At 38.6% G+C, this 23,389-nt stretch overlaps 1 protein-coding gene across 7 annotated transcripts in view; it reads right to left on the minus strand.

The window, feature by feature from the left end:
• Positions 1–1,455: 1,455 nt before the first annotated feature.
• Positions 1,456–23,389, minus strand: part of arhgef3 (Rho guanine nucleotide exchange factor 3) — a 334,927-nt gene continuing 312,993 nt past the window's right edge. For all 7 annotated transcript variants that reach the window (XM_087994320.1, XM_043708105.2, XM_087994321.1 and 4 more), the window contains 7 exons: positions 19,917–19,979; positions 19,266–19,362; positions 19,039–19,115; positions 9,054–9,311; positions 7,334–7,504; positions 5,890–6,076; positions 1,456–3,166 (listed from right to left, as the gene is read on the minus strand). In XM_087994320.1, coding sequence (XP_087850446.1) covers positions 2,817–3,166; positions 5,890–6,076; positions 7,334–7,504; positions 9,054–9,311; positions 19,039–19,115; positions 19,266–19,362; positions 19,917–19,979 — 1,203 coding nt within the window. In that variant the 3' untranslated portion in view covers positions 1,456–2,816. The remainder of the gene's footprint in view (positions 3,167–5,889; positions 6,077–7,333; positions 7,505–9,053; positions 9,312–19,038; positions 19,116–19,265; positions 19,363–19,916; positions 19,980–23,389) is intronic.

Genomic DNA, 23,389 nt, shown 5'->3' on the forward strand with positions numbered 1-23,389 from the left:
TATTCTGCAAGGATCAGTGTTGGGTCCACTATTTGTCATTTATATAAATGGTTTGGATGAGAATTTAGGAAGGATGATTAGTACATTTGCAGATGACACCAAAATTGGTGGTATGGTCGACAGTGAAGAAGGTTATTGAAGATTACCAGATAATGATCTTTAGCAATTGGGTCAATGTGCTGAGGAGTGGCAGATGGAGTTTCATTTGGATAAATGCAAGATGTTTTTTTTACCAAAGGAAAATAAGAGCAGAACTTATACAATTATGGTGGGGCTTTGGGTAGTGTTGTCAAACAGAGACCTAGAGGTTCAGGTTCATAGTTCTTTTAAAGTTACATCATAGGTAGACAGCATGGTTAAGAACACTTGCCTTCATTACTCAGACCATGAAATAAAGGAATTGGGACATCATGTTGTAGTTGTACAGGATGTTCGTGAGGCCATTTTTGGAGTACTGTACTGTGTCCAGTTCTGGTCACCCTGATATTATTAAATTGGAGAGGGTTCAGAAAAGGTTTACCAGGATGTTGATGGACTGGAGGCTTTGAATTATAAGAATACTGGAGCATAGGAGGTTGAAAGGTGACTGTGTAGAGATTTATAAAATCATGAGGTGCATAGATAAGGTGAATAGTAAAGGAATTTTCTGTAGGGTGAGTGAGCGCAAAACTAGGGACCACACGTTTAAGGTGAGAGGAGAAAGATTTAAAAGGGACCTGAGGTGCAACTTCTTTATACATACACAGAATGAACTGCCAGACGAAATGGTAGATGCCAGTGCAGTTACAACATTTAAAACATATTTGCATAGGTTTAGAGGGATATGGGCCAAACACAGGTAAGGAGGACTAATTTAGATTGGGAAACGATCAACATGGACGAGTTGGACCGAATGGTCTCCTTCCGTGTTGTATGACTCTACACATTTCTCCTCCACATAATGAACTGTTGATAAGCAAAAGGAGGAAAAAAAGGTTATTGAGAGGCAGCTGGTAATGCGAAATAATCAGATTAGCCATAATATTATTGAATGCTGCAGCAGGCTTGAGGGCTGAGCAGCTGACTCCTGCTCTTAATTTGTGTACTTAAATATACGCATGTTCATATGTACTTGGTCATATTAACAAGGTGAATCCTGTCAGCAGTCAAATAAGTCCAGGTTTAACATCTCCATGAATGTTACCAATGATGTTCTGTATTCTGCAGGCATCTAAGACTGTGCAATTGGAGCAGGATGAAAAATGAATTGGCATCATACATTAGACCAGCTAAGGATTAGAATTACCCTCTTGAAACATAAGGGGCAAGTTATTATTTATGCTGAGTTTAAAGCCTCATTAAGGTAATTTCTTCATATTCAGTACTATTTGATCTTAAATGTGACTTTTCTTATCATCCTTAAATAGTACCCATCTTTTGACAGTCCATTTTAAAATGAATTGCAAAAATCTGATCTAGTTTATTGCATAATTTATTTGTGAATTCATGAAAAGTTAAAGCTTCCACATTATGAAAATCTACATTTGTTTGATTGCAACTCTATCTGCTGCATACCAATAACATTCTTACTGTCTCATCGCGATGATAATTTTCAAAGTGTCATTGGGGACAATAAATTTGGATCGTTTTCTGATTAACATTTGTGCGTCTATAGAACTGGATTAGAATAAAACTGAGAAACCACTCCTTTTGCAAAATTTTTGTGTCCAACTTTATTCCTTCAACTGCCATGTTCTAACTCCTTGTAATTTCTGAGATTGGAATTTTTCAAATGAATAGTATTACTTCCAGAATTAAGCTCCTCCTGTTGGTTATATATGTAATTACATTACATAGTCTTAAACATTGCAATAACCAGTTTTCTTAAAAACTATTTCTCAGCTATTTCTCTTGCCCATGGACAGATACCTGCAGAATTCATTTCCTTTGAAATGAAGCATTTAGAATAAATCACAAATGGGCAAATAGAAGTTTTGCAACTTTTGTAAAAACTATAAATACAGAAAAAAATTCAACTAGATAAAATTAAACATGTTACTTTTTTTTTCAAAATAATAAAAGGTATATGCTTTGGTTTGACCATTTTTTCTTACTGCTTAAACTTGTCATTCTGATTCCTCATACACTGTACAGATGTGTCACACTATGTACAAAAGAAAACATGAGACAAACAATCTGCTTTAAGCCAATCCAACAGAATTACGAACAGATTAGGCAACATATCCATGACTTGGCAAATGTAGCAGTACATCTGTACTATTGAGAGTGACGGAAACTATCCAGTCAGTGTAGAGTGACTATTATGCAGCTTCCGCCTGAAGAAATTACCCTAAACAAATTCCACTAAATTATAATAACCACTGATCTTGCATCCATAGAGCGAACAATGAGATGTTTTTTAGTTAATTTCTATAAATGTTTTGAGTACTTTGTTCAGTTTTGTTCCAATCCTGTGAAATGTTGCCTGATGTTCTGAATATTCACCTGAACTGCTAACTTGCTGGTTCCAAATATATCAATCCATATGGAATTGGTCCAAATGCAAACAGCAGTTGAGAAGGTCCAGCAAGACTATGTAGATGTTAATCAAACATTTCATCTATGAGTATCATGTTAGAGAGAACACATTAAACCAGAAACAGCAAAGACAACAAATTCCAGCTTACAGACACATTTGGCAGTATTTGTCAAGTATACACAAAGGGACCAAGGACACCATTGCATGGAATAAAAGTGCTTTTCCAAAATGCTCCTTATGGAATGCAAATACTGTACAGGTAAAATGCCGTGGAGTTCTACGCAATGTATTGATGATGTCAAACATCTGTCTCTATTCTTTTTTGATTTACACAACAGTCTGTTTCTTCCATCTGTTCATAGTCGCCACTAATCTCACTGGTATCCATACTACAGTTAGATTCATTGTCTGATTGGTCCATTCTTTCAAGCTTTGGTTCTTCATGGGACATCCTGATCCCATTTGGAGTTAGGTGCATGTGTCTTCCACAGCCTAGCATTCCTTTTTCACCTAAAGAATGCTGCACTGCTTCTTTGGCCTGTCTGATGCAGTTCAACCACTGCTGTTTGTTGAAGGCATCATTTGCCTGGAGTGAGTGGGACTGCCCTTCAGAAGGATCTACAAAGCTGACTCTGAAGAAGTTTTTTGCTAAGAAAGAAACAGAAATGATGCTTTAGAAAACAAAATATTCAGTAAAAGCAAAAGTCTACATTCTTACCGAGTTATCAGTAAATTCTCTTTGCATTAAGAGAAAAGTGTAACCTGGGGACAAATCAGTTTTAGTGGGGTGGGGAGTGGAGATCTCCTGGTGATTACCATCAGATTTTCAGGTCCAGAAGAAAAGAAAGTATTCTCCTGGTGTTTGACTCCAATTTTTAAAGGTTTCTTTTAAAAATGTTATTCTCACTGGAGATATGCTTTAATTAAAAAAAAATGCATTTATGTGGCATAAAAACAAGTTTGATCTGAGTATATGATTTGGACTACCACCTGATGAAGGAGCGTCGCTCCGAAAGCTAGTGTGCTTCCAATTAAACCTGTTGGACTATAACCTGCTGTTGTGTGATTTTTTACCTGAGTATAAGTTGACATTGTCAAAATGTGTGTAAACATGGAGTACATTTTTTAGGAGAAAGTGAGGACTGCAGATGCTAGAGCTCAGAGTCAAGAGTGGAAAAGCACAGCAGGTCAGGCAGCATTCAAGGAGCAGCAGAATCGACGTTTCAGGCATAAGCCCTTCATCAGGAATCACATTTTTTGGGTCTAACGTAAAGATTGTACATCAGCAAGAAACCCCAATCCTCTGTTAACCTTTGCCACTTACATTTTATTAAAGGTATAATTAGTTTGGAATAAGAAGCATTACAGTATAATTTTCTGATAACTAAGATATGATTTGCATTTTGACAGGTTTTAGGTCGAACACATTCAGGCCTCATTCTATTTCTTTATTAACAAATCTTTTTCCTCCCCTGATGAGCTGACTCATTACTAAAGTCAAGTTTCACAACATAGTCACCCTTCTTGTCTAAATGGCCTACTTTTTTGCACCAGTTTTGACCACAAAGAAAATTTTCAAATGTAAGTTGTAAATTACGGCATATGTTTCGTCAATGTGATAGTCAATTTATTTTCCTCACTCGATGTATGCTATGGAAGCTAGCAACATTTTGAGATTGTAACATTGAGGGATTGGGATGTTTCAAGATTTATTACATTTGATCGCATCTAATAAAGACTCTCTTGATGAGTTTTATTGGTCACCCAGGACAGTTCAAGGAGCCGTGAACAGCACTTCAGGGGTCAGTTGTGGCGGCTGCACAAGTGCTGCTGTTTGGTCGGAAGAGCCGAAGGCTTATTGAAATCCCAGGAAATACTTGGTCCAGATGAGATTTGGGGCTCAAGGAAGCATACAAGCAACATCAACAACACAGTGTAGTGGGAGACTAGAGTTATGATAAATCCAGGGAAGTGCTATCTTAGTAAAGTTAGTTGTCTATGAAGGAGTCGGAACATACCGTGAGTAGTGCTGGAATGCAACCACGAGAATTCAGAGGAACTGCCATTCCAGGGAGTTTGAACTACTGATGCAGTGCAGAGTCTTTGAGGCAATCTAAATTGGGAGCACTTCAGTGGAAATTCTGAGACTTTGTCATTGAAAGTGAAGATCTGACATCCTTTATAAAGGATGCAAAATTTAATGGGATTTTATGATCCACAATATCACTTGAGTCTTGTGGATTGCTGTGAAATGTGTGGAAACTTGATCTACTTGCTATTTGATGTGCTCTGTGGTCTATTTGACTACAATGTGTCAACTCATATTTACCTCATGTTAAGCCTGGAACATATTGTAGAATGTTTTACTTTTCTAACTTTGTATAGTAAAGTTTGCATTTTTTAAACAAACAAAATAAACTTTTTTGTCTTTATGCTCTTAGATAGTACCTGGGATTACAAGTTTAGCTTATTGTAAAACAAATAGTTACTGATCCCTAACTTAAGTTTGGCAGTCTCACCTGGGATCAGAACATTATAGAAATGTTTATTTCTCTAAAATTAACAGCAACTTCTGGAGTCTACACGTGTAATAAACGTTCAAAATTTCCTATCAGGTGGTTCGACTCTTTTCCCTACCGTGCACAGCTAAGAACCCCACACAATACAAATCAACTGAAATCTGAGAATTGCTGAGAACCTATGCTTTTAGTTTTGCTGTAAAAGTCAAAAGTGTGCTTTGCTGAATGAAGTGTAAAGGGAATTTAAATGGTGCATTAACTTCATAATTACTGCTAAATAGTTCCTTTGCCCTATAAACAATAATTTTACTATGTCATATTTCTCCATTATAAGAAACACCATATATTATTTTTTAAAGTTTGCTTCTGACATTTTTGTCTTTCAACCTAATTCCAGGTGCATATCCCCAGTCACTAATGTCTCTCCCTCTCTCTCTATAATTTAAAACTAAAAGCTAAAGGATTGACTATTTTTAAACTTCCTAGTTTCCTATCTTGGAGAATACTTTGTGTTGTGATTGGCTGCTTATTCTGCTTCCTGATATCACTCTTGCTGAATGCTTTTAGCTAACCTCAACTTTGTGCCAGAAACAAACTGATGCTGGCAAAGACTAAACCCACGCCATAGGTAATAGCTAGATCTTTCATAGCAGCTGTTTTAGAGGTCTGTGGTAAGCCACTCACTTCACTGCTATTTGCAAAATTCAATATCATATTTCTTAATTTAACTGCTGTTTAGTGGAAGTGTTAATTGGAAAAGACTGCAATGTCTCTCTGATATATAAATTACTTGTAGACACATATAAATAAGTACACATGGAGGGCAAAAGGTAACTATAGCTTTGTACTTACTTCTCTCATTATTGCTGAAGGCGCCTCTAATAGATCCCCCTAACCGGACCTCCCCATCTTGCAGGTCATCCAACACCAGATCCCCGACAGGGATGGGCTGCCTATACAGCTGGTAGCACAGCTGCTCACTGCATGTCACCACTCTGGTAATTACAAGCACCTCTTGAAACAGGAAAACATGGAGTTTCTGTAAAATGAAGGAAAATCCATCCTGAATCTGCTTTTAAAGTTTCATTTGGTATTTATCTCAAAACCAGATGCTAAAATATAATAGTGCTAAAATATTTAGGAATAAACAAATTAAAAGTGACCAAGAATCATTTACAATTACATGAAATATGATTTTGTCATTGTCTTAATCAGTTCCCTTTTTCAAGATTCTGATAACACATAAGCCATTATTATCTTCCTCAATATTATTGATCTGCTATGAACAGCCCATTTATGTATGCTGCACAAATCTAAATAGATACATTTAACAAATCATAATTTTGTAAATGGATAATAATCTGTCCATTCTTCAAATGAAATTAATTTTTCCAACAGGAAAAAAGACCTTTTTGAAATCTTTACAAGTCCTCTCTTTGGGATGTATTGATGAATGGAAATCGTGCTCTACAATTTGTGCAACAGGAAACAGTCCAATACTAAATTCTTATTTACATTAATATGAGAGACAACTTTTGCTCTACAAAATATCAATACTTTATTGATACTTCATCAAAAGACAGAGTTTTGATAATCTCTGGAAAAAAAATAGCATTCAAAGACCAATCATCCTGTTAAATTTCACATTAACCTCAATCCCCTAAAGGTCAGACTGGAGATGACTGATTTGTGTGATGTGAGGAAGGAAGAAGAATCAAACAGTGTGGCCTGGTCCAGAGCTGGAACATTAAAGGGAGACAGCTTGAAAGAGCAGATGGATTCTGAACCTTTCATCTCTTACTTAACTTACACGACAGATCGGATCATCAATCTATGCCACTGAAACCACCTTCCCAATACAACATTACCTTCAAAGCATTAACTATGTCTGCTCCGGAACTAAAGTTTCTCACATATTTTTCAGGTTTTATTTTTGCATTATTGTATACTTTATTAAAAACACAAGTGAAAGAAATGAAGGTAAAATTTTGGATTCTGTATTGTTATACAACATATTTAATCCAGTTCTACACTGATTGTGAATTGCTAAGCAATGATTAGGCATTCCTAACAATGTTGCCTAAATTAGTGAAACTGTTTGCTTCGCTTTAATTTGACTCTCTATCAACAATAAGTTCTCTTGTTGCAACATTTTAGCAAGACAGTTTTGGTCATCAGTGTTTTAAGATCTCTTATGAATAATAAGATTTTAAGTTAACTAACAATAATTCAGAGAATTATTCCAAGGAGAGCACAGAATAGGAATGATTGTAATAAGAAATCATAGATCACTTACTGCTCCTCTGTTGTTCTTTAAGTCTCCATGACAGCAGAGCACTTTAGAATTTTCAATCAGAGGGTCCTTTTGACTCTCGTCAAGAAAGACTAGCCTTTCCTTATAATACTGACATTCTGACTCCCCAGTCTTCTTGTTGATTTCAGCTACAATTCCTTGAACGATGTTAATCTGGAGTTCACATGAAAAGCAAAATTGGGAAATGGCTCTCACAAACTCATATCCACAGATTCCACCACAAAATCAACTAAGAAATTAATAAAGCAGTGACATTCCGCTACAGCGCAAGGGAAAGTTCTAGTAAGTCGAAGAGCTGATGAATAAATGTAATGCCAGCTGAAGTTGAAATCTGAACATTGACATGTTATGAACTGGGAATTTCAGTAATCACATCACCTTGATATTGCTGTCCTTTCCTTAAAAATGTTGCATGAATTTCTATATTTATCTTGGCTTAACTTCTTGTGTGATGGCAAGTTAAAAACTACCAAAATCTCTACATTTTTCCTCCCGCCTCCCCAATATTCAGCTGCAATTTTTCTTCCATTTATAAAATAGAAAAACTGCATACAAAAAGTTTAAATGAATGCAAGTACATTGAGTGGATATGCAAACACTAAACACAACTATTTTAAGCTTTCTGTATTATGGGAACGGTTGCATGTGTCACCATGTGTCTAAGTCTTAACATTGTAATTTGATTTTCTTGAAGGTCAAGTTACCAGAGACAACAGCTGCAATAGACCAATCTCTGCACTTGTTTAACCAGCAGCTTAATGAAATAAATGCCTAAAGCCTTGCTATGCATTTCTGACTCCATATTTCCTCCTTGAATCCAGGCATTAGTGTCCTTAGACTTATACTAAGAGGGGCATTACTATTCAAATTTGAGGGTAAATGTAGTTTGGTATATACAATGTTTGAATCACAGACATGCTGAAAAACACCAGTAGGTAAAGCTATTGGAAATAATATTTCTTTCAAAGATTGAAGAAAACATCAAAGCTACAAAACTTGAAAACTAAAGCATAATTTCGGCATGAATGAACACTAAACGTCACAACAGTTGTTACTAGGTAGTAACACCACAAGTTAATCAAATAGGAATGGAAAGGGAGAGAAGTAAGGGGACAAATTGCTATTTATACGCCATTTTCACGTAATATCTACATTAGGAAACAAAGGCATTCCATTTATTTATTTTTATATGTGTGTTTATCGGCCATTTCTCCACCACAAGGAAGAATCAAGTTAGCAGAGGAGATGGAGGTGTCTAATCCAGGATGCAGCAAAGGAATTCCAGGCCATGTCAAATGCAAAACCTACAGGGTCTACTGCTGGGGTCTGCAAAACTTTCTGTTCGATAACTTAGATTCAACATCCCTACCAATGTTAATGACCCAAAAGACCTGTTTGCAAATGGGAATATCTACCTACAGCAAGGTTACGTTTGCTATTTCCATGATAATTATTAGAACATGAGAATAAATGTCCCACATGGATCTGGAGACACCATTCTCCATTAGGTTTTGTGTTCTGCACAGAATCCCACTGAAAGCCTGATAAGGGTGTACAAGTGAGATTAAAGTTTGTGCTCATTATGTTTAAACCGGAGTGTAACAAATTCAGCTGCAAGGAACATTGTAGACCAAAGCTTTCATTCTACAGCTGAACCATTAAGGAGGGCACTATGTCAATATTAATTATCTTTGTTACTTACTGCTTCTTCCAAGTGCTGCTTATCTGGGTGGTCATTTGGAGTATGCCTGAGAATTTCTTTTAAGAGTAGGGGGTACTTCACCAGTCGACTACGTGGAATATCCAGAAAATTCCAGAGGTCCAGCTTGCGACTAAAAGGTGATTCTAAACAGCGCTGTAGAAAGTCATGGACTCGATGATCTTGTTTCTTGTGATCAAGAAGGGCCTTGGCTGCCACTTGGTTGCTGCAGTAGCTATCATATGAGTTTAAGCAAGGGAGCTAAGGAGCGAAAAGAGTCATATTTAAAACACATAAGACAGATAAGTGTGCTTCAGAATCACTGCTAGACTACACTGCAGTTTCACTGATTTGCTAACATTAGAAAAACTACAAATACTGGAGCTCTAAGTAAAAACAAACAACAAATGTTCAAAATACACACTTGTTCAGAATTATAAAAAGAGATAGATTCTAGCAATTCTTGTGACCACCCTCTGTCAGTGCTGTCTTTAACAGGCTAACTGACCTGTGTTGGATTTTCATAATTTTCTTATTTTAATCACTTAATTTGCAAACCTATCCTAAGTTTGAATCAGCAAAACAATTGAAAAAGACTTGCTTTTCACAGCACCAAGCCATAAAGACCATTATATAGGAACTATTCAGCCCATCGAGTCTACTCCACCATTTAATGAGATTATGGCTGATTTGATCATTCTCAACTCCATTTTCTTGCCTTTTTCCTATAAGCCTTGATTCCTTCAGTGACATCCCAAAGCACCTTTGAAGTGCAGCCACTGTAATAATTTGAGATGATTCCATAAGTGTGCAAAGTTGCACAAAAGTTATTAATTTTTTGTTGTTGACAAAAGTCTATTTTAATCACATTTGAATGTGTTTGTGTGTGCAGTTCCAATGACTGCCTAGTTCAATGCTCATCAAAAAGCCCAAGCGAGCTTGTTGTGGGACTAGAAAGAGAACTCTATTGAATCAGCATTTGAATTAACATGCTGTTCTCCTGCTCCTCAGATGATGCCTGACCTGCTGTGCTTTTCTAGCACCACACTCTCAACTGTAATACACACCCATTTGCTTAGAGATGTAATGTGAGAAAATTGACAGCTAATTTGCACTCAGAAAGACTCCACAAACAGCAATTCGATAGTTATCAGATGATTTTTTGTGTGGAGATGATTGATTGGTAAACATGGGCCAGGACACTAGAGGGTGGCATCAGCATAGTACCATGAAATCTTTTACATTTACTCAAGCAACAGATGGCACCTTGTTTTAGCATGTCATGCAAAAACATGACACCTTTGACAATGCAGAACTCCCTCAGTACTACATTGGAGTGTTAGCTTTGATCTTTGTGTTCAAGTCCCAGAGTGGGACCTCCTGATACAGAGAAAACTTTGTTAACAATCAAGTAATGGCTGACACAGGGTGAAATTAGAGGCAGGTCAGGCTGAACTGTTCAAAAAGCTACCACGATCATTTCATCATTTCAACAGCATCAGACTCACTCCCATTATTGATCTGCAAATTATTAATTCAGTATTAAAAATTTAGAGGCGTATTTCAGTTCAGTTTGGTCACCACAGAGTATTCTGCCACTCCTGTGATTTAACCATGTGTCCAAGAAGTCTGTAATTGTGTTTCAGAGATTGCAAGTTGACAAAAACTTAATTCTACACAATTATATCTTTATTTATATCTGAGGCCTTTAGACATGAGTCTGTATTCTAATTGGTTCTACGAGGGTCCACACACATTTAAAAAAGTATCCTTCCATTCAATTTTAAGAAGATTAAACAGATTATGTAATTATGTAAAAGAAATGCATAATTTATAAAACTATTAATAGATACAAAACTACACTGCACACAGCTTCTACAAGAATGCTACACTGCAGTATTAATGAACTACTCCTGACTACAAAGCAAAATCAACAAAGCTGGAATTACTTTATACAACCACTACCAGCTAGAAGGGGCAAGAGCAAAAATTTACATAAAAACACCACCACCTGCAAGACTCCCTTCCCAGCCACTCACCATCCTGACTTGGAACTACATTACCATTCCTTCAGTGTTGCTGGATCAAAATCCTGGAAATTCCCTCTCTAATAGCATTGTGGGTTTACTACAACAAGTGTAGCAGTTCAAGGTGGCAGCTCACCACCACCTTCTCGAGGGCAACTGGGAACGGACAATAAATGCTGGTCCAGTTAGTGACACCCACATCCATTGTATGAATAAAAATAAACTATTATAACAGTGGAACATATTCTGCAATAAATGAGACAGGTTTCACCACATTATTTTGTATTGGATATCAAAATTGTTTTAAGTCATGGTAACAAACAGAATTTGTGGACCTGCAGCAGAAATAGGGATTGAGGTTCAGTCCTTGCTAAGTTCCGAAGGAATTATTTTCCCCATGCTTTAGTCAAAGAATGCAAGAATTCTATTGTAATATAAATGTAAATTCATAGATAAGTAAATTCAGTGAAAGAGAAAATCCTGACGATACCCATTTGCTAAATAGATGGACAATAAACTACAACCATAACAAGAAGAGAAAATGCTAGAAATATTCAGCAGGTCGAGCTGCAGCTGTGCAGAGTGAAAACATAGCTCATGCCTCAGGTCAATCACCCTGACAGACTAGAAACATTGGGTAAGATTTTACTGGTTCCCTAGTTGCACTCAGAGAGGCATTAGGCCAGTAAAATATGAGAATGCTGTTTCAGGATAGCTCCTGGGCACAATGCCTCTCTTGGGACAACTTCCTGACAGTGGGCTGGCAGGCTAGATTGACTGCCTAGCCCACAGATGCAAGAAGAAAATAGAAACATTTAAGCCCCCATTAAAACAGTCAGTCTGTCAACTCACTGCTAATGGTGGAGTTGCCCCTGGCTGAATGTCCAAACTGAGACCTTTCCTCTGACATCAGCAGGGCCGAGATCTTTGATTACCTGAAATGCTTTGTGTAATTACCAATCCAAGGGGACATCTATTTTGGAGGTACATGCTCGCTTCTCTTGCCTGCATTTACAATGACCATATTTCTCAGTGGCACAGCTGAGAATTAAGAGACACCCATTCTCTAAACAAGCCTACGTGTGGGCTTGGGATCCCCCAGTTTGGTTCTTAAGACAAAGGAGAATTAAGCCAACTGACTAGGGTTACCAACTTGCTTTAATTTGTTCCTGGACGTTTCACCATATCCCCATGCTCCAGCCATTAGTCAGCTACACATTGAGCAGTGTGTCACACTGCGTTCCTTAGCCAAATGGAAATCAAAAAGGTTCATTATCCAATAGAAGACACTTCACTGCCAGCCAAACAGCATGATTCCCCATTTCAATTTTTTAATATCTATTTCATGTAAAATCATAGAATCCATACAGTGCATAAAGAGACCATTTTGCCCATCAAGTCTGCCCTGACCCTCCAAACAGCATCCCGCTCAGACTCAATCCATGCCCTGTTCCCAAAAGCTCATGTTTACATTGGCTAATCTAGCTAGCATACACATTTCTGAACGCTATAGGCAATTTAACCAATGGGCAATCGGCTTAATCTAAACACCTTTGAACTGAGAGGGGAAACTGGAACACCCAGAGGAAACCCTCGCAGACTCAGGGTGAACTCAGGGTGCAGCCAGTCACCCAAGGGTGGATTTGAACCCGCTTCCTTTGTGCTGTGAAGCAGCAGTGCTAACTATTGAACCACCATGCTAGCCTTATGTCCTTATGATTTTTTTCGCCATAGTTGCACAAAGGAGTGGCCTGGAAATTAATCTTCAATTCCGAGAGACTCCAGACCAGTTCTGGGCAGTTGGCAAACCTAGCGTTGACCCTGGTACTTTCTTTAAAAATACAGCCAGATTTGTTGAATAGTTCAGCATTTTCTCAGATTATCTTAGATTTCTAGCATCTAGAGTACTTTGCTCCTGAACTGCATCCTCAAGCCTGTTTTCACTCAATGTTGAATAGTTTTGTTTAGTCTATTTAGTTTACTGTGAATTTTAAGATTTAGGTCTCATATTTGTTTTTTTTTAAACCAGTGTTAATTGCTAGCACGGTTTCCACATTCATAATGACCCATCACCATGGTTGGTCAGAAACAGCAACCTGTTTAAATGATCAGCCAAACAGATCCACCATTTTAAGTGAATTCATTCACATTAAAATCAACCAAAACAACAGGCCCCTTTAAAATAAGTCAGTCATCACAAAAGGAATTTGTATCCAAGCCCTCTGCTCTTCCATATTTTAGTTTAATTGTGCTGTATGGTACATATGCGTGAATCAAAGTGCTGTTTATTTTACAGATGTTCAGCAACAAGTGATCACTGACCATTGTAAACTTACAAACAGAAGTGCTATATTCCCTTAAATGGTAAAACATCTGAATTCACAGACGTGGGAAATAGTACCAGTTTCTCCATGGCACTGTAATCTTGAAGTTCATTCATGTTTCTTAGATACCACAGAAGATTAGATTGTACTAGAGGCCCAAGAGCTGCTTCTGCTTTTTTACTGTATTGGTGTGCCACAGATTCTCACTCAGTAACTAACAAGAACAACCCCGTCTTATTGCACCTCCAACCTCAGTTTTAAACATTTATGAAAAGTGAAATCATGAGGAGCATTTGAAGGACTTTTTAAACTCATTTATATACCAATGTATATTTATTGTTGGTTGGATCATGATCCTATCATCCTAAAACACATCATATTAAAAAAAAATCCTATTTATCTGTTGCAAAATAGTATTCTATTTCAAAGCATTGAAAAACATTTTCTGAATTTACCCTATTCTGGTCGGTTCAATCATCATAGCTTAAATTTACATTAATCTTGATTTAAAAAAAATGTTCTTAATTATTGATAGAAGGTAACTGGAAGTCGAAGCTTTTCATCTTTCACTCAAAATAAGTAGGGTGCAAGAAACAGACTCAATTCTATACAGAATAAGAGGGTGCTGACTGCTTGGGCCATAGCTGGCACAGTGATACAGCAAGTACAGTTAATTGTCAATCTTAATTCTCAGACCAGGCAGGAAAAATCTGATTGATCGGGGTATTGGCTGTCTACATGACTCATTTTGTCCAAAAAGGTGTACAAAAGGAATTTGTACAGCCAAACTCTGCTGCATTCCCTTGGATGCTGTGCCAATCAAGCAAGCTGCTGTGTCTTGAATGGTGTTGAGTTTCTTGAAGCTATGCCCATCCAAGTGTTTTGCTTTGTTAGTCATCAAATAATTCTCACAATCTTCATCCTTTTAGTTTCTCGCTGTATAACTTCCAGCTATTGTATCCTTTCTGTTTCTTGGCAAATAAAACTACATTATTTGATCAGAACCATTTCTCACCATCATTCTACTATTTTGCCTGTATAGATCCATTTTCAACTGGGTTTATTAATGACTACTGTACATGGGTTAGACATCTACTAGTAACAGGGATCACCTCTAACTTCATTCATGCCTATTTCTCAGTACTTCACCCTATTTCTAATGAAATGTTAATCAATCTTACAGCTCTAAGGTGGTTTTATATAATGGCAACATCTCCAACATGCAGCAGAACAAAGGGAAATAGAAATAAACTATTGCTGCTTGTTGGGCAGTGTAGGCTAATGGCAAAGTCCAACATTTAGAGCCAAATCTCTCTGAAGTTAAACCAGGAAACACTTTTACACACAAAAACACGTGAAACTTGGAACTCTCTTCTCTGAGCTGCAATTTTATTTTATTTGTTCACTGGATGTGGACATCGCTGGCTAGCATTTATTGTTCATCCCTACTCTTGAGAAGGTGGTGGTGAGCTGACTTCTTCAACTGTTGGAAGAGGTGTGTGTAGATACACCCACAGTTGTTGGGGAGGGAATAACCCAGTAACAATGAGGATATGGCTGCTCAGGATGGCACGTGGTATGTAGGGGTGTTGTTCTCATGCATCTGCTTCCCTTCTAGGTGATGTCCATCTAGGTGATAGAAGCCATGGGATTTGGAAGGTATTGTGTCTTCATGAGTAGTAGCACATTTTGTAGATGGTATGCATTGTTGCTAATTGTGGTTAATGATCATTTTAAAACGGAGATTGATAGATGCCCATTAGTCAAAAGAAATTAAGGGATATGTGACAAATATGAAAAGCTATTTAATAAGATAACAGCTTAGAGCTAGATAGTGATCCATGTCTCTTGTGGGGCACTGGTGATGTCCTTACCTCTGGAGGCTCAAATTGACATCCATTCTACTCCAGAGGCATATTATAACTTGTCTGAACATGTTGATTAAAAAATATGTATTAGCTGGAGAGAGGATTGGTTAACAAAGAGTGGATAGAGAGAGATAGGAAAAGGGGGTCATTTTCAGGATGAAAACCTGTAACCCTAGTGGAGTGCCCCAGGGATACTGATGGGGCCACAATTATCAATTTAGTAATATTTATAACATGGATGAGGAAATGAATGTAATAGATCCATAACTGCGGATAACCACAAAAATAAGCAGGAAGGCAAGTGCTAAGGATGACAGAGACCGCAGTGGGATATAGACAGGTTAAATGATAACAGGGAAGGCAATGGAATTTAGCCTTTATTTCAAAGGAAATGGAATATAAAAATAGGAAGGTTTTGTTAAAACTGTGAAAATGTTAGTTCACTTACCTAAGGAAAGAACTACTACCATTGGAGGGAGTCCAGAGAAGATTCACTCAGATGATTCCGGATATGGAATTCCGAGAAGCCCTTGAGTGAGTTGGACCTGTTCTCATTAGGGTTTCAAGGAGGACTTTACAAGAATGGAAAGGTCAAGGGCCAGAGGGCGTCATCTCAGAATAATAGGTGGCCTAACAAGACAGAGATGAGGAGAAATTTCTTCTCTCATTGGATAGTGAATCTGTGGAATTCTTTACTGCAGACAGCTGTCAGGATTGGGTTGTTCAGTAGGCTCAAGGCTGAGGTAGATTTTTGATCATTATGGGAATCCAGGGTTTAAGGAAAAAGGCAGGAAAGTAGAGTTGAGGGATATCATATCAGCCATGATGTCATTGATTGGTAGAACAGACTCTGGGCTAAATGGCTTACTTCTACTCTCACATGTGATGGTCTTAAAGACAAGTATATGGAGTTATATCACAGATCAGCCAGGATCTTAATGAATGGCAGAATAAACTCAAGGGATTAAATAGCCCACCCCTGTTCCCATACTTGTAACTACTCATCAGCATTGCTATGCATAACTAAGATGTTTAATTTTATCCATGTATATAATTTTTCAAAAGTTATAATTTTAAATCGGATTTATTTTAAATTGAAATTGTGCTAATCTTTCCATCTTGCATTCATCAAGGCTATAATGCAAGAAACAAATGTGAAACCTCTTGCTAACATCTTGATTGGTTACCATGAGAATCTCACCTTTGATGAAAGAATTAGGAACCTCCTGTCCCTTGCATAAGCTCTGATTTATAGATGATATGTTTTGATATTTGAATCTGCAGCTGCATCAATAGTATTTCTTTACACAACTCAAATGCTATCTAGTGAAATTAAATCCCTTTCATTGTTCTTTTTGTTGAGAAATTTCTCTATTATAATCTACTGAAAGTCCACATTCACTGGTTAATATATATTTTGGGAATACATCATTCCCAAAAGCTACAAGATCAATCTTACTGGCAACCTGAGGGGGTGGCTCAGTGGTTAGCACTGCTGCCTCACAACTCCAGGGTCCCAGGTTCGATTCCAGCCTCAGGCAACTGTCTGTGTGGAGTTTGCACATTTGCCCCATGTCTGCGTGGGTTTCCTCTGGGTGCTCTGGTTTCCTCCCACAGTCCAAAGATGTGCAGCTCAGGTGAATTGGCCATGCTAAATTGCCCATGGTGTTAGGTGCATTAGTCAGAGGGAAATGGGTCTGGGTGGGTTACTCTTTGGAGGGTCGGTGTGAACTTGTAGGGCCGAAGGGCCTGTTTCCACACTGCAGGGCATCTAATCTAATCAATGGAGGTCTTGCCACGTGCTCACTGTGCAAGATTGATATTGAGTTAGAATGTTTTTAAACTATCCTGCAAGATAATATCTACCTTGACCAAATCATCACTAGCTACATTATATAAATCATGAAAGGGCCTATATCCACCTCTTTTGGCATTGAGCAGCACCCCATCTGTATTATCAATTACCCTGGAAGGGGAATGTGTCTCAAAACAGGTGGAGCTAGTGGTCCCACATTGCTACTTTCCACTAAATCTACAGTTATTATCTCCACTATCAGGATGCTGCCATCAAACCCACAATTTCTCCTTCCACACAGATGAATAATGAGATGTGCAATTCAGTACAAGTGATGTCAGATATGTAAATCAAATGCCCAATGGACTGGTGGACAGTGTCAGACAGGATTTCACCAGTTCCCTCATTTCCCTTACTCCCACCTTATCTCAGATTCAAACTTCCAACTCTGCACCGCTCTCTTCACCTGTCCTACCTCCCCATCTTCCTTCCAACCTATCTGTTCCACCCTCCTCTCCAACCTATTACCTTCACCCCCACCTTCATCTACCTATCACATTCTCAGCTACCTTCTCCCCCCAGCCCAACCCACCTCCCATTTATCTCACAGTCCCCTTGGCCTACAAGCCTCATTCCTGATGAAGAGCTAATGCTCCAAACATCGATTCTCCTGCTCTTCAGATGCTGCTTGACCGGCTGTGCTTTTCCAGCACCACACTCTCGACTCTGATCTTCAGCATCTACAGTCCTCACTTTCTCCCAGTATCAGACTATGTGTCCTATTGACCACTTGTGTTAATAGACACCATTTAATAAATAATTCTGACTGCGCTAACGATTTCACGGAAAACCAATGTAAGATCGTTGTTTGCAGTATGATGCATTTGCATATTTTAGAATCCATATATATTAAAATATAGGACCCTATGGTAAGTATGCCGCCTCACTGAAACAAAAAGGGATACTGGTGATTGCCAATCTCTGCTGCATTCCCATGAAAACACCCTGACCAGAATCTATCTGCCTAGTTTGAGTACAAAGAGTAACAATTAACTGTTCTTGTTGCATTTCTGTATTGATGATGGCTCAATCAATCATCACCTCCTTCATGTGCTAAGTCGATCCCACATTTTTCAAGTCTGATTCTTATGTTCTAGACCTGATGAATGCAAGAGGAAAAGCTTTGAGACAGTTACAGAATAAGGGAATGCTCCTTTAAACTGAAATGCAGAGGAACATCTTCTCTCAGAGGTAGTGAATGTCTGGGATTCTCTACCACAACGCGTTAGATACATTGTTTGAAATATTCAGGGGTTGACAGCAGTGCTGAGCTGGCATGAAAGAGTGTTGAGGCCTGGGGCAAATCTGCACAATCTTATAGAATGGCAGGAAGACCTGAGGGGCTGAATGGCATATTCCTGGTCATTCGTTTTTACCTTCTTATCATCTTGTATCTTTCAACCATATTTAAGTTCTATACTATAAAGCAATTCAAATAGTGTCCTATGACCAGAGAAACTGAAATCCATAAAGAGAAGCTTGATGAAGTAAATTTTATATAAAATGCAGTAGTTGAGCACTAACAGATATATAGTAGTGGCTACCTGAATCATTCTGGGTCAAATTCAGGGCAAAGCGATAAAATATTAACACTAGCAAAGTGTCAATTAAATCCACTTCATGCACATTTAAATGGGGTACATTAACATTAACTCTTTTAGTTCGATGTCGGTGGGATGGTTGTGTTGTTTGAAGTTGGAATCAAGCTCAGTTGACACAGCCAAATTCAAAGCAGCAGGATTTGTTATTGATAGTAGTTGGGAAGACCCTTTCTTTTAACAAAACAGCATCTGCACAGTATCTGCACTTACCAAACCTGTCATATGTATATGTTGGCAACTGATGGCACAAACATAGCCATGAGTGAAATATAAAAGCAAATAAAAAGAATAAAAAACTGAACCACTTCCTTACCCAGCCTACAAGGATGTGGCCAACATGCTCTGTTGTCCCATCTGGTTTCCTGGCTTCACGGAGCCGACTCAGAAGATCTGACCAAAAATAAATAGAAAATATCAAAGTCGTAGCAAAGATGCTGTCTTCAAAAAGAAATTAAACATTAAAGAAACATGACATTGTTCCACATGAACCACTAAGCTCTTACTACATTTGTGTCTGTTTAATCTAAAAGGAAAGGATACCTTCATGCAAAGGAATAAGGGAATCCAGGGTTCCAAATATCTGATTCAGTTCCTGCTCAGTCATAATCGAGAGTTTGAGCATCGGATCATGATAAGCCTATAGAGAGAAACCAGCATTGTATGTTTCATTATGTGAATATCAAAATGTATTTTGCAAACAGCATGTTACAACATATAACCAACGTATTCCTGTATTGCAATGGGTCTGACTGACACTTGAGATCCAACATCTTTTTATCAGTTGCAATTTTGTAAGCAGTATTCATCAGATAAATTTAACAATAGGATTTATTTTAATGGTAAATCCGCTTAAAACAAAAATGAATTTAAAAATCCCACAATTAATTTAAGAACTGCTTGCACCTGAGGACAGTATTCCCACAGCAGTATTACAGCAGAATGCTTACTCTGCAAAAACAAACTCACATTTTTCAAGATAAAATGGGTTGGGTTATTCTATTTGACTAATAAGCTTGAATACAATCTGAAATAGAAATATGAACATGTGGTAGATAACTAATTAAAAGATAAATTAAAACACCAATGAAAGGCACATCTAAAACCAATAATGTTTGAAATATGATTATTGTTATTTCAGGATAAGACATGTGGAAAGGACTGTTTGACAACTGAGATAAAATCTCACATTACCTTTTTTGCCAGTTTCAAGTCTTCAATTAAAAGCTGTTCTCCCTGGGAAAGTTCAAATATTGTCTGCATAATGAGAATTTATTAACTGAATTATTTGTTTGAATAAGAGTTGGTTGAAATTACATTCATGACATATGTAACGCTACTATGGTGACATTGGTTGAGCCAATTCCAAGCTATCAATCCAATCTGTAAGAAGGTAAAATGGTTCGTCACAATGTCTGTCTAGTTTCCTTTTCTATTATCGCAATCACTTGCCAATAGTTACACGAAGGTCAAGAACTAACAGTTACTTTGGTGTTATTCCTTGCTTTTGTACATGTAGTGACATTATTACAGGAACAAACATCAAGAAAGAGGATGGATTAAATGGTATCACGTAGGGAACAGAGTATTAAATGATACAGAATATTTGACAAAGTTAAATGTGATTTCCCTTTGACAAACTTGGTGGAGTTCTTTGAAGAAGTAATGTGTGTTCTGGATAAAAGGGAAAGAGTGGACATATTGTACTGAGATTTCCAGAAAGCATTTAAAAAGGTGTGAAAAATAAAAGCCATGTTATAATGTAGGGCATGGATTAAAGATTGGCTAGCTAATACAAAACAGAAAGTAGGAATAAATGGGTCTTTTTCAGGCTGGCAGAATGTCAAAGGGGGTCAGTGGTGGGACTAAACTCTTTACCATTTATATTCATGACTTGGATGAAGGGACTTAAGGCATGGTAGCTGATGAGATAAAGTTAGTAAAGTGAGTAGTGAAGAAGACATAAGAGCCACAAAGGAATATGGATAAGTAAAGTGAGTGGGCATAGACCTTGAAAATGGAATATAATGTGGGTAAGTGTGAATTTGTGCATTATGACAGCAAGGTTAAAAAAGTATATTATCTAAATGCTGAGAGGTTGTAGAGCTCTGAGATGCAGAGAGATTTAGGTATCATAGTGTGAATTGCAGAAGATCAGTATGCATGTTTGGCAAGTAATCAGGAAAGCTAATAGAATGTTATATTTTTTGTAAAGAGAATTCAGTGCAAGAGTAACGAGGTTATGCTTCAATTAGACAGGGCACTGGAAAGACTGTATACAGTACTGGTTAGCCTACATATAAAAGGATGTTAATGGATTGGAAGCAGCTCAGAGAAAGTTAGGAATGGGAGAAAGTGAGGATTGCAAATGCTGGAGATCAGAGTCAAAAAGTGTGGCACTGGAAAAGCACAGCAGGACAGGCAGCATCTGAGGGGCAGGAGATTTGACGTTTCGAGCATAAGCTCTTCATCATGAATGTGGGGTTTCCAAGGGAGCTGAAAGATAAATGGGGAAGGGGTGGTGGTGGTGGTGGGGGATGGAGTGGGTTGAGGTGAGGTGAGGCTGGGGGGGGGTGGGGGAAGGTAGTTTGGAAGATGATAGGTAGATGAAGATGGAGGGTGATGGTGATAGATCAGAGTGGAGTGGATAGGTGAGAAACAAGATGGACAGGTAGGACAGTTCAAGAGGGTGGTGCCAAGTTGGAGGGACGGATCTGCAAGAAGGTGAGTGGAGGGGAGATGTAGAAACTCGTGAAATCGATATCGATTCTGTGTAGTTAGAGGGTCCCAACGCGGAAGATGAGGTGTTCTTCCTCCAGTCGTCGGGTGGCTCGGATTTGGCAGTAGAGGCAGCCCAGGACTTGCATGCCTTTGGCGGAGCAGAACGGGGAGCTTTAATGTCGATTGCACCAGCTTCCTCATCTCTCCGCCCCCACCCTCTTGAATTGTCCTACTTGTCCATCTTGTTGCCCACCTATCCACTCCATCCTCCCATCTTATTTCCCACCTATGTGCTCCATCCTCCACTCCAACCAACCTATTGCATTCAAAGTTTGTGAGAAGATTTGTAGCTCGGGTACTCGTTGCTCAGATATCCTCGCAATTTCATCAACAGATGCCTAAGGGAGAGACAACAGAACGAGGACATGCCGCAACCCAAAGGACTAGCCACACTACCATACATCAAGAACATCTCTGAAATGACAGCCAGACTACTGCGACCACTAGGAGTTATAACGGCACACAAACCAACAGCCACTCTCAGACAACAACTCACCAAAACGAAGGACCCGATACCCAGCATGAGCACAACTAACGTAGTGTACAAAATCCCATGCAAGGACTGCACAAAACACTATATAGGACAAACAGGAAGACAGCTAACGATCCGCATCCACGAACATCAACTAGCCACGAAACGACACGACCAGCTATCCCTAGTAGCCACACACGCAGACGACAAGCAACATGAATTTGACTGGGACAACACTACCATTATAGGGCAAGCGAAACAAAGAACAGCCAGGGAATTCGTGGAAGCTTGGCACTCATCCACAAACTCCATCAACAAACACATAGACCTGGACCCAATATACCGGCCACTACAGCGGACAGCTGAAACTGACAACCGGAAGCGGCAGGGACAGGCCACTATAAATGCCGGAGGAAACACCACAGAAGCGCTTCACAGGAGGATCCCAAGCACTGAGGATGTCACCTAGACAGGGGACGAAACGTTTGCAACAAAAACTTCCAGCTTGGCAAACAGAACCACAGCAACCTATTGCATTCCTAGCTACTTTCCCCCCAGCCTCACCCTCCCTCCCATTTATCTCAGCTGCCTTGCTCCCCCCACAACCCCTACATTCCTGATGAAGGTCTTATGCTCAAACTGTTGACTCTCCTGCTCCTCGGATGCTGCCTGACCTGCTGTACTTTCTCAGTGCCACACCTTTTGACACTAATACCTGAAATGAATGGATTGCCTTAACTGGAAAGGCTAGACAGACGTGGCCTGTAGTTCCTGGCGTTTAGAAGAGTCAGAGGTGATATAATTGAAACATAAAACATCCTGTGAGGTCTTGACCAGGTGGATATGAAAAGGATGCTTCCTCATGTGAGAAAATTAGAACGAGGGGTCATCAATTCAAAATAAGGGATCACCCATTTAAGATATGGATGAGGAAACATTTTTGCCTCTCAAGGTTTGAGGTCTTTGGCATTCACTTCCTCAAAAGGCAGTAGACTCAGAATCTTTAAATATTTTAAAGGCAGATCCTTAGATCAGATTCTTGATTACCAAGGGGACGAAAGATTATCAGGTGTACACAGGAATATAGAGTTGAGGGTATACTCGGATAAGCCACGATCTTACTGAATGGCAGAACAGGCTCAAAAGAACAGAGTGGTCTACTCTTGCTCCTATGCGGAGTTTCTCATGTGCAAGCAAATATGACAACATTATTATTAGCTGGAGAGTTCCTTTTACTCGAAGGCTGGCAAGTTACTATAAAGATAGTTATATTCCAACTATTCCTATTAAAATACATCAAATGGTTGTATTTTAAATTATGACTATTACAGGAACTATTAATAGGGAATTGTTGCTGCTCATGATAACAAAAGACTTGAATCTCTACAATTTTCAAGCCAATTACCTTCCTCAG

The sequence above is a fragment of the Chiloscyllium plagiosum genome, unplaced genomic scaffold (genome assembly GCF_037043375.1).
Source record: "Chiloscyllium plagiosum isolate Xiang-an unplaced genomic scaffold, Cpla_swu_hap1 HiC_scaffold_14, whole genome shotgun sequence".
Lineage (NCBI taxonomy): Eukaryota > Metazoa > Chordata > Chondrichthyes > Orectolobiformes > Hemiscylliidae > Chiloscyllium > Chiloscyllium plagiosum.